The sequence below is a fragment of the Quercus suber genome, unplaced genomic scaffold (assembly GCF_002906115.3).
Source record: "Quercus suber isolate HL8 unplaced genomic scaffold, Cork oak 2.0 scaffold_790, whole genome shotgun sequence".
In the NCBI taxonomy this organism is placed as follows: Eukaryota; Viridiplantae; Streptophyta; class Magnoliopsida; order Fagales; family Fagaceae; genus Quercus; species Quercus suber.
This window is the reverse complement of record NW_027070226.1, coordinates 250,185-261,351: the sequence shown is the minus strand read 5'-3', so window position 1 is coordinate 261,351 and position 11,167 is coordinate 250,185. Positions and strand designations below refer to the sequence as shown.

The 11,167-nt window shown below is 35.9% G+C and overlaps 1 protein-coding gene across 1 annotated transcript; it reads right to left on the bottom strand.

Moving 5' to 3' along the window:
• Positions 1 to 9,675: 9,675 nt before the first annotated feature.
• LOC112031587 (E3 ubiquitin-protein ligase RMA1H1) lies at positions 9,676 to 10,754 on the bottom strand. Its single transcript, XM_024064277.2, has one exon. The coding sequence runs from the start codon at positions 10,742 to 10,744 to the stop codon at positions 9,950 to 9,952; it is 795 nt and encodes a 264-aa protein (XP_023920045.2). The 5' UTR covers positions 10,745 to 10,754; the 3' UTR covers positions 9,676 to 9,949.
• Between the last annotated feature and the right edge of the window lie 413 nt (positions 10,755 to 11,167).

Sequence of the window (11,167 nt, the reverse complement as noted above, 5' to 3'; positions counted from 1 at the left end):
TTTTTTCTTGTTTTCATCATGTTCTTCCTGAGTTTTTTTTTTTTTTTTTTTTTTTTTTTTTTTTTTTTTTTATTTATTTTGTTTTTTTTTTGTTTAGATGTGATTTTTTTTTAGTCATGATTTTTTTTAATGTAAAATTAGGTGACTGATTTTTTTTTTTGTTTTTATTGTGGTTTAATTGAGCACCATTTTCTGTATAGTTGTGCATAAATTTATACAAATTCACTTTTTTCATCCTACCACTTTTTCACGGAGTCTTTTGGCTAAATATTGTAATTCTGAAAAATATTTGCGTTATAGACTATGTTACAAGTTTTTAGGGAAATGAGGAGAAGATTGAATTTCGCAACAGTGTTGCGAAATTCAAGAAAAAGTAGGAGAGAGAATGAGAAAAAGGGGGAGAGAAAAACTTGAATTAGGCAATGTTGCGTAATTTCTGCCCAATTTTCTCACTGACGGATGTGTGAGTGTGAGAAGTGCCCTTGACCGAATGGTGAGTGCCAAAAAAAAAAAAGTAATTTGGCAATGGTATTGCCGAAAATTGGGGGGGAAAAGTGAATGCCAAAATCTGGGAAAGAATTAAAGAAAAATATAATGTGTACGTACATAATATTTTTACAAATTTTCACAATAAATCAAGGTAACTAGTTATTATTAGTTAAATTTAAATTTACACTTGAGATTACTATTTTAATCAAACAATAACAATAAGTAACAACCTGATACTTAGAATTTGTTGTAAAAATGTTGTAAAAATTGTGTGCACTTAATTGNTTTTTTTTTTTTTTTTTCTTTTTTTGGATTTACTGGGCAGGCTTCCTAAATGTCCAGTTCTCATATTCTTCTTTTTTTGCTTTTTTCTTTTCTTTCTTTGTGTGTGTGTGTGTGTGTTTTTTTTTTTTTTTTAATTTATTTTGTTTTTGTTTTTGTTTAGATGTGATTTTTTTTTAGTCATGATTTTTATTTTGTAATAAATTTAGGTGACTGATTTTTTTTTTTTGGTTGTTTATCCCTTTTTTGGTTTTAATTGAGCACCATTTTTTAACAATAGTATATGCATAAATTTATACAAATTCACTTTTTTCATCCTACCACTTTTTCACGAGTCTTTTGGCTAAATATTGTTAATTCTGAAATATATTTGCGTTATAGCACTGTTACAAGTTTTTTAGGGAAATGAGGAGACAGATTGAATTTCGGCAACAGTGTTGCCGAAATTCAAGAAAAAGTAGGAGAGAGAATGAGAAAAAGGGTGGAGAGAGAAAAGCTTGAATTATGGCAATGGCATTGCTGTAATTTGTTCTGTCCAATTTTCTCAGCTGACTGGATGTGTGAGTAAAAAAAAAAAAAAAAAAAAAAAAAACTTTTTTCCCAATTGTGGCAATGGCATTGCCGAAATTGTGGGGAAATTTTTTTTTTTAATTGTGGCAATGGTATTGCCGAAATTGTGGGGAAAAAAAAATTTCCCCACAATTTCGGAAATACCATTGCCACAATTGGGAAAAAAAAGTTTTTAATTTTTTTTTCCCATTTTCGGCAAATCCATTACACTTTTTTTAAAAAAAAAAAAAAGAAATGATAAGTGCATACAATTTTTACAACATTTTTACAACAAATTTTAAGTAACAGGTTGTTACTTATTGTTATTGTTAGATTAAAATAATAATCTCAATGTTAAATTTAAATTTGAAATAATAATAACTAATTACCTGTGATTTATTGTGAAAATATTGTAAAAATATTGTGTACGTAGCACATTATATTTTTCTTTAATTCTTCTCCAAATTTTGGCATTCACTTTTTTTTTCCCCTACCATTTTCGGCAATACCATTGCCACAATTACTTTTTTTTTTTTCTTGGCACTCACTCATTGCACTTCTCACACTCACACATCCGGGCAAGTGAGGAAAATTGGGCAGATGAATTACGGCAACACTGTTGCCAAAATTCAAGTTTTTCTCTTTGCTCCCTTTTTCTCATTCTCTCTCCTACTTTTTCTTGAATTTCGGCAACACTGTTGCCGAAATTCAATCTCTCTCCTCATTTCCCTAAATAACTTTTAACAGTACCTATAACACAAATATGTTTTAAATTTAGCAATATTTAGTCAAAAGACTCACTAAAAGTAGTAAAAATAAAATGTATGGACCAAAATAGAAAAAAGTCAAAATGTAGGGATTAAAAGTACATTTACGCATTTTTTTTAATATTTTTATTGGAAGCATCTAGAGTTCAATAATTATTCCTAAATAGAAGAAAAAAGTTACTTAACAAATGCTTGGTGGTCCTTATGGTCACAATTAGGCCTAATTGTGACCATAAGGACCACCAAGCATGTAGTCACGGTTTTCACCACTTTTTTTTTTTTTTCCTTCTTCTAAAAGCTAGAAAACAAAGTAATACAAAAGTTCTTTTATATGGTGCTGTTTATCACTAATTCAATTGACTGCTTTTTCAAATCAAATAGCCTAGATTCCCATAATTTATTTTTCTGATAGAGCTTCTATAATTGTATAATTAATATTAAATAGAACTTTCACGTCAAGTAGGGACCTCGAATTTCCAATCTTGATGTTCTTCTTCCCTTCAAAACAATGTTGTTTTAACATTTTCCCCTTGGATGCATTGTCGTTCAGAATCACAAGTTGGTTGTGTGATATTTGTTTTTGGTTTTCCTTGCAATGATAGACAGATATTTAGTGAAATATGATTCTTTTTTTCTTCTTTACGGGTATCGCGGATGTGCAGTGGATTGGGATCCATAATAAGAGGTACACTATTATGTCGAAGTATTCCATTAGTTCTTCTTTTTTCTTCTTCTTCTTCTTCTTTTATTTATTTTTTTGTTGGGGGGGGGGAAAAAAAAAAAAAAAGTGTGCCTGAGATCAAAGCTTATAAGTGCAATGGCATTGAAGATAGGAGCTTGAGGAGGAGGAGCAATAAGTGATGTGGTGTGGTGTTGTCGACTGTCGCTGCTCTATCTAAGAGAGACATTGATGGTAGCGGCAGCTAAGGAAAGGTGTTGAAGATATATATGTATACGTCGGCTCGGTGATTTGTATCAGGTTTCGGATTTTGTCTTCAATGACTTCACTGCATCGATGTGAGAGCGAGCCCCAGTCTCCAGCCTCCACTCAACAATTTCGGTTCCATTGGTCAGTCTGCTTGTCGGTGTGATTGCATCAGTGTCGGTCACCAGGTGGTGGTTTGCGCATTTGAAATTTCCCTAGGCTGCTCGATCACCAGGTGGTGGTATTCATTTTGTTTTGCTCATCCCACAAGTCATTAAGGAGAAAACATTGGGTCAGGAGTTGGCGTAAAACCTGTGTTTTACGCTAGCCAATCTTGACCAGCCATGTCACCTTTTTTTTTTTTTTTTCATCAAAAACATTAAGCGCCTCTCTCCCTCTCTTTCTCTTCTCTCCTCACTTGATCTCTCCATCTTTGAATCAAACCCCAACCTCCATGGCCGGAGCTTCAAAGCTTAACACAAGCCACAATCACCACTACCATGGCTGGAGCTTCAAAGCTCAACACAAGCCACCAGTCTTGCGGCCTGAGTTTATTGCCTAACGACTCTTTCTTTTTCCCTTAGCCTCTGCTCTCTTCTCTTTCCTTTCTCATTTCTCTTTTTTGTCTTTATTTACTCATGTGCTTTTGTTTGTGCTTGGTGGTTCAGTGATTATGGTTTGGCGATTGTGGTCAAGAGGCACAGTGGTGGTTCGGCGATTGTAGTCATGAGGCACGGTGGTGATGTGGGTCTAATTTGGTGGGTTTCGTGGGCTGATTTGGTGGGTTTCACAGGCTGATTTGGTGGGTCTCGGTGGTGATTGTGGTCCGGCGGTTCGTGGGTTTGATTTGGCGGGTGAGTGGGTCGATGCTAGTGGGTCTTGGATGTTTGTATCGGAGGTGCCTCAACAATGGTGATGATGAGTCTCAGTGGTGTTATTGATGGGTTAGTGGCATGGTGGTTGTTGATGGGTTGCTGAGAAGTGGAAGAGGAAATGGGGCGATAGTGGAGGTATTTTTTTTTTTTTTTTTTTTTTTTTTTTTTCCTGGGATGGATTGTTGGTTGTTGGGTTTGATTGTTGGGGCGATGGTGTTGTGGTTGTTTTTTTTTTTTTTTTTTTTTTTTTTGCTTCTATGGTTTGTGGTTGTGGCCGATGGTGGTTCAAACTCAGGCCATGAGACTGGTGGCTTGTGTTGAGATTTGAAGCTCCAGCCATGGCAGTGGTGATGGTGGCTGCTTGTGTTGAGCTTTGAAGCTCCAGCCATGGAAGTTGTGGGTTTGATTCAAAGATGGAGAGATCAGGTGAGGAGAGAAGAGAAAGAGAGGGAGAGAGGCTTAAGGCTTAATGCTTTTGCTAGGAAAAAAAAAATGGTGACATGGCGGGTCAGGATTGACTGGCGTAAAACACAGGTTTTATGCCAGCTCCTGACCCAATGTTTTTTCTTAAGAAAAGGGGGGAAAAAGTCTATTAGTCTATTGACGCTCGTCTCCACGCTTTCCTTGTCCTGGAAACAAAACACATGTTAGTAGTGAGAAGTGACGTTACTGGGAGTTGAGTTGATTCAGTTGAAGCTGTAAAGAACACGCATGTACTGGAAGTTGAAACTTGAAACTATAAAAAATTTAGTTCCAAGACGTACATTACTTGCAACCAATTTATTTATTTATTTTTAAATTCCAAAGCGTACAATTAAAACCAAATACTTTTTTTTTATTACTATTTATAAGTAAACTAAAATTAAATAGTCAGAGCTTGACCAAAGATTCAATCTTTGTAATCTTTCAATCTTTGCAAGTTAACAGGCGGACTGTTTTATTTGCACATGCAAAAGAGAGCCCAGCCTATAGTTGTACATTGAAAGCGTTGGATTGAGATCAAGTACAAATGTAATAACACTTAATGACTAAGATTGAGAAAAAAAAAAAAAAACTTTTAATTTTAATCATTAAACAAAATAGGTGAGAAAAAGTATGAAAAGAAAAAAAAGAAAAAGTTAAAGTGATAAAAATATTTTGAGTAGGGAGGGTATTGCACTCAATCCAAATCTATAACTAATGCTACTATTTTATTCTTGAATCCAAGTATCCCTAAGACATTTGTTAATGATTTATTTTAAAAATAAAATTTATACCACTTTCAATAGAAATATAAAAATCTGTCATAATCAGTTTTTTTTTTTTTTTTTTTTCATTTTTCTATAAAAATTTCTAAAAATATTTCTTAAACTAATGCAGCATTAGTTAACTTTCCATAAGAGTTTTTGAGGTAGCTCCCAAAAAAAATGTAAATTTTTTTGTGGTCAAATAAAAAATTTGAGATTTAAAATCCGCATATATCAAGAAGCAATTAGTATCTTGACTTGATAATAAAGAAACCATTATTATAGATTATAAACTGAAATTCTAAAAAAAAAAAAAACTAATAGGAGTATTTTACTATATATGGTTTTTTTTTTTTTTTTTAAAACAATACTATGGTTCTTACATCAGAAGTCCGTAATTTCACAACCTCGCCGATTTCCCATTTCTCACTTTAATTTCATTGATTTGCATTTGCATATGACCAAACTGTTTCAGTAGTCATTTTTTTATTGTTTCTTAATAAAAGTATCAACTACTACAGCCACAGAAGATGGTATCTCATAACCATAAGGTTACTCACACACTCCATCTTTCTGACTATTCCAATAACTGCTACTCCATCCCAACTCCCTAATGAATCACTTTCTACGAAAAATACTTATTATCCTTACTTTAATATCAACAAATAAAATAAAATAAAATAAAATAAAAAACAAAAGAAATAAAAAGTCAATTATGCTATTTACGGTGCTCTCCACGCTTTCCTTATAGACTTGTAGTGTAAACAAAACACATATTACCGGGGACCATTTATTTTTTTGGAGTGAAAGAGTTTTAACTTATAACATATATATATATAAATAAAAATAAAACACAAAAGAAAATAAAAAGTCAACTATGCTATTTACGGTGCTCTCCGTATTTTCCTTATAGACTGGTATGTTACGTTTATACTGTGTTTAGTTGGATGGATTTTAGGAAGAGTGGAAAATGTAAGAAGGAAAAAGGGGTGAAAAACTGAGAGGCTGTTTGGGAACTTTTTTTTGGTCGCTCAATTTTCGTCACTCAATTTTCATCACTCATCACTCATCACTCATTTTTCATCACTCATCACCCATCACTCTAAAATTAATACCCGTTTGGCTCCATCTTTTTCATGCCATCACTCAAATTTTTTCACACTATTTGTGGGCCCCAGCTCTGTCACTGGCGCAGCTTTTTTTTTTCAATACCCCCAAACCCGAACCAGTGAAAGAAGTGTTGATGTGGGCCGTGTGGCTTGAATTGCCACAAGCCCAAGTCAAGTAGTATTAGGAGACCAATGTTGCCGACTTATGACATATATATATATATATATATAATATATAATATATTTTAGGTTATGAGATGAAGAAGCAGCCGTGTGTGAGAGAGAATTAGAGAATTCCTAAAACCTAGCAGCAACCGCATAAGAAGAAGAATAGTGTTTTCTTGTCTTGTGGGTGAGAGAGAGTGCTAGGGTGTAATTGGGATTTGGGTTTCTTGAGAGTGTTCTTGTGCACTATTGTATCTCCCTATTTTATAGTGAAATTTCTCCGTCGTCTCCGTGGAGGTAGGCAGTTTGCCGAACCACGTAAATTCTTGTGTTTTTGTGTGTGCTTGTTATTTAATTTCCGCTTATTTATTGTTATTGATTGGAGTCCTGGGGTGCTATCTGCACAACAAGTGGTATCAGAGCCAGGTTAGGATTCAATCCTTTGAACACAATAAAGATGTCAAGCACAAAGTATGATGTAGAGAAGTTTTGTGGCAAGGGAAATTTTTCTCTTTGGCAAAGGCGGATGAAGGATCTCCTAATTCAACAAGGAGTTCACAAGGCCTTGCTTGGGAAGGAGAAGAAACCGGAAACGATGGAGGATGTAGAATGGGTAGAGATGGATGAGAAAGCAGCTAGCGCTATTCGTCTAAACCTAGGTGATGAGGTCATTCACAACATCCTAGAAGCAAAGACCGCAAAGGAGGTTTGGGAAAAACTAGANAGCATCGACCCACTCACCCGCCAAATCAAACCCACGAACTGCCGGACCACAATCACCACCGAGACCCACCAAATCAGCCTGTGAAACCCACCAAATCAGCCCACGAAACCCACCAAATTAGACCCACATCACCACCGTGCCTCATGACTACAATCGCCGAACCACCACTGTGCCTCTTGACCACAATCGCCAAACCATAATCACTGAACCACCAAGCACAAACAAAAGCACATGAGTAAATAAAGACAAAAAAGAGAAATGAGAAAGGAAAGAGAAGAGAGCAGAGGCTAAGGGAAAAAGAAAGAGTCGTTAGGCAATAAACTCAGGCCGCAAGACTGGTGGCTTGTGTTGAGCTTTGAAGCTCCAGCCATGGTAGTGGTGATTGTGGCTTGTGTTAAGCTTTGAAGCTCCGGCCATGGAGGTTGGGGGTTTGATTCAAAGATGGAGAGATCAAGTGAGGAGAGAAGAGAAAGAGAGGGAGAGAGGCGCTTAATGTTTTTGATGAAAAAAAAAAAAAAAAGGTGACATGGCTGGTCAAGATTGGCTAGCGTAAAACACAGGTTTTACGCCAACTCCTGACCCAATGTTTTCTCCTTAATGACTTGTGGGATGAGCAAAACAAAATGAATACCACCACCTGGTGATCGAGCAGCCTAGGGAAATTTCAAATGCGCAAACCACCACCTGGTGACCGACACTGATGCAATCACACCGACAAGCAGACTGACCAATGGAACCGAAATTGTTGAGTGGAGGCTGGAGACTGGGGCTCACTCTCACATCGATGCAGTGAAGTCATTGAAGACAAAATCCGAAACCTGATACAAATCACCGAGCCGACGTATACATATATATCTTCAACACCTTTCCTTAGCTGCCGCTACCATCAATGTCTCTCTTAGATAGAGCAGCGACAGTCGACAACACCACACCACACCACTTATTGCTCCTCCTCCTCAAGCTCCTATCTTCAATGCCATTGCACTTATAAGCTTTGATCTCAGGCACACCTTTTTTTTTTTTTTTTTTTTGTGTTTTGATAAGTTTTTTTATGGGTGTCAATCTAGCTATTTGGATGTGTGATTGTGGGCGTAAATTTGTGGCTATATGTGTAAATTTATGGCTCAATGGCTCTAGGTGTTGATTTACCAATGCATTATCAATGGCTATATGTGTCAATTTATTGTTGATCCTTGTTATTTTTCACTTGCAATCAATTTGGTTCATATTATTTTCAATTTGCAATCTTTATTGGTCTAAATCTGAGTTTTTTTTTTTTAGTTGCTGAGTTGATATGTGTGTGTCTATTGGAGTTAGAGATTGGTAAATTTGATTTGTATTTTTGTGTTTAGTTGGTGTTTTGTTGCCAAGAAAATGCAAGAAAGATTGTGATTTGACAATAGAACCAAAATTGATTGCAAGTTAAAAATAACATAAACCAAATTTACAGTGACCCAAAAATGTAAAGACCAAAATAGTATTTTCACCTATTATATACACCTTTGTATTTGTAATATTTAATCTTAACCATGAAATAAATCCATATCAAATGAAAAATATCTTGATATGGAAATTTGTGAGGCCCAAAAAGTTATAATTTGTCTTCTATTCTTATTAATAATGTCCTCAAAATTTTTCACATTAGGATCCTCTTCATTTGCTTTTAAAATGTTGTGTCCATTCCAATTTTTGTGGTTAAAATTTAATATTTCATAAATATAAAAGTCAATATACCAATAAGTTATGTCCAAAAGCCTTATAGCTTAACTAGAACTTCCTAACATTCACAATAAATATATTCAGATTCAATTCTCCCCCTCCTCAACTATCAAATCATCAAACAAAAAACAAAAACTTATGTAGTCAACCACTACATCTTAATTATTGGTACTCGACTTCTTAGTATGGAAATTTCTATCAATTTTCTCAACAAAACACACATCTATGATTCCTTAAAAACCCTAAACAGCCACACAATCATCTCAATGACCAAACAATCCACATTTTTTTTAGATAGTTATTAGCAGCAGAGAGAGAAATGGGATTCTAACCACAAACATAGTGCACCACAAAAAAATGTAATTACAACTCAGCTATGACTCGAACTCCAAACACCATGTTTTAAATGAGGGAGAGAGAGGTGCCATAAATCCCATCTTCAAAACCTTCCACACAAATTCACACATGGCAATTGGCACGTGGGAGATTAAAGGGTTGAGGGGTTGGGACTACTTTGGGGGAAAAAGTCGAGAAGGTAGAGCAAGTCTGGGGATTTGGGAATAAAGTGGAGATCGAGAAAGCTCTCATCAAGAGAGGCGGCAAGTTGGGATAAAATGTTGGCATAAAAATATAAGACAATCAATACGTTCTCATCGGTTTTTCAAAACTTCCAACCAATCACACCGAACCAATTCGATAGTTTTGCCTAAACTCCTATCAACCACCGTGATGGACATTGTTGGACTTGGAAACTATCATTGCCAGTTGGCTCAACTTAGTTGGCAGTAGAAAAGTAGACACGTATAATGGTATAGTAGTAGTATTCATAACCAAATAAGGGTAACATCCTTATCAATAACTAATGTCAGCAAAGATATTCCATATCAATAACTGTTTATAATTCCGACTAAAACAAATGTATAATTATACACATCAAAAGATATTTCAAGGCGCCTACTTGTTTATAAATCCGACTAAAAAATAAGAAAAATTATACGCATCAAAAGATATTTCAAGGGGCATTGTGGAAAAATCTGTATCTCCTATCTAGTACTGCACTGACATAATGATAAATCTCACTACAACTATACAAACGCAATTACAGAAGAGAAGCATATATCAAAAAAAGAGAAGACACAACATTACACAACAGAAAAGGAAAAAGGAAAGTCGATTAAGAGACTTGTCAAGATGCATTTCCGGCCTTCTTATCCTGGGACTGCTAATCCCTGTCAGAGGGTAGGAAATTGTATAAGGGTAAGAATACAGACTTGAATCCGAGCTCCCAAAAATCCTTGCATATACCATCTCTCCAAACATCCCAATTGTCGGATTGGAGAAACTAGTCATCGCTGTACCCCCATGATGAGCTGATGCGTCTGCAGCATAACCTCCATGTAGGTGAGGGAAGAATTGCTGATGATGATATGACTCTGCCTGTGACTCAAAATAGCTTGGATGCATTTGCTGACTGGAATGCGAAGCAGAGGTTGTAGTAGTAATAAGAGAGTTCAACCCAGAAGGTGGAGGTCGATTAGATATGACAAGACCCAAATTGGGTTTTTTGCCTTTAGAATCTGAAGAGGATGATGAGCCACGGCCATAGAGGGGGACCAACGAAGCCTGAGAGATGTTAGCTTTGCAAACGGGGCACTTCGGCTGCTCATCTGGCTCATCAGTAGAGATTTGTACATTGAGCCACTTGTAAATGCAAGGCGTGTAGTATAAGTGACCACGAAGGGTGACCACGGGTTCATGTGCTGATTCTAAGCATATATTACAATCAAAGCCGCCATCAACATTATCTGAGACTGTTGTTGGCGCTGAAATTGATTTCCACTTAGATTCGAAGTGCAACTCAGGTTCAAAGAAATTATGTTCCATATGTGCCCTGTTACAAAAAAGAGGTCTCATAAGGACAATGACACACGTAGAAATGTGCATAGAACGTGTGTATGTGTGTGGAAGAGAGAGACTCCCCCAATAACAAAGCATTCACTAGAGTGTTAGACAGGTATAACATTAATGATGACCTTAAGAAAATTCTTTTATGATCAAGGCTGAACTGCAATCAATAAACTTACTAAACCAAAGTAATCAACATAAAGTTTCTCAAGCATATACAAAAGCGCAAGGGAATGAGAACAAAAGGGGTCAAGGATCATATAGTATACATCTGAGTTAGGGACAATGACCACATGACACAAGAAAAAATAAATGTCAGACGGCCAAACCGCTTCCAATACCCACCGATTGTGGATACAAGAATACGACCAACAGGGAAAGAAAGAAAATTATGCCAGGAATTTCAGCAGCATAATCTCAGTTGGGCCACTT

What these genes read in the sequence shown, in the direction of transcription:
- LOC112031587 (XM_024064277.2), bottom strand. Translation starts at nt 10,744, where the DNA reads ATGAGACCTCTTTTTTGTAACAGGGCACATATGGAACATAATTTCTTT.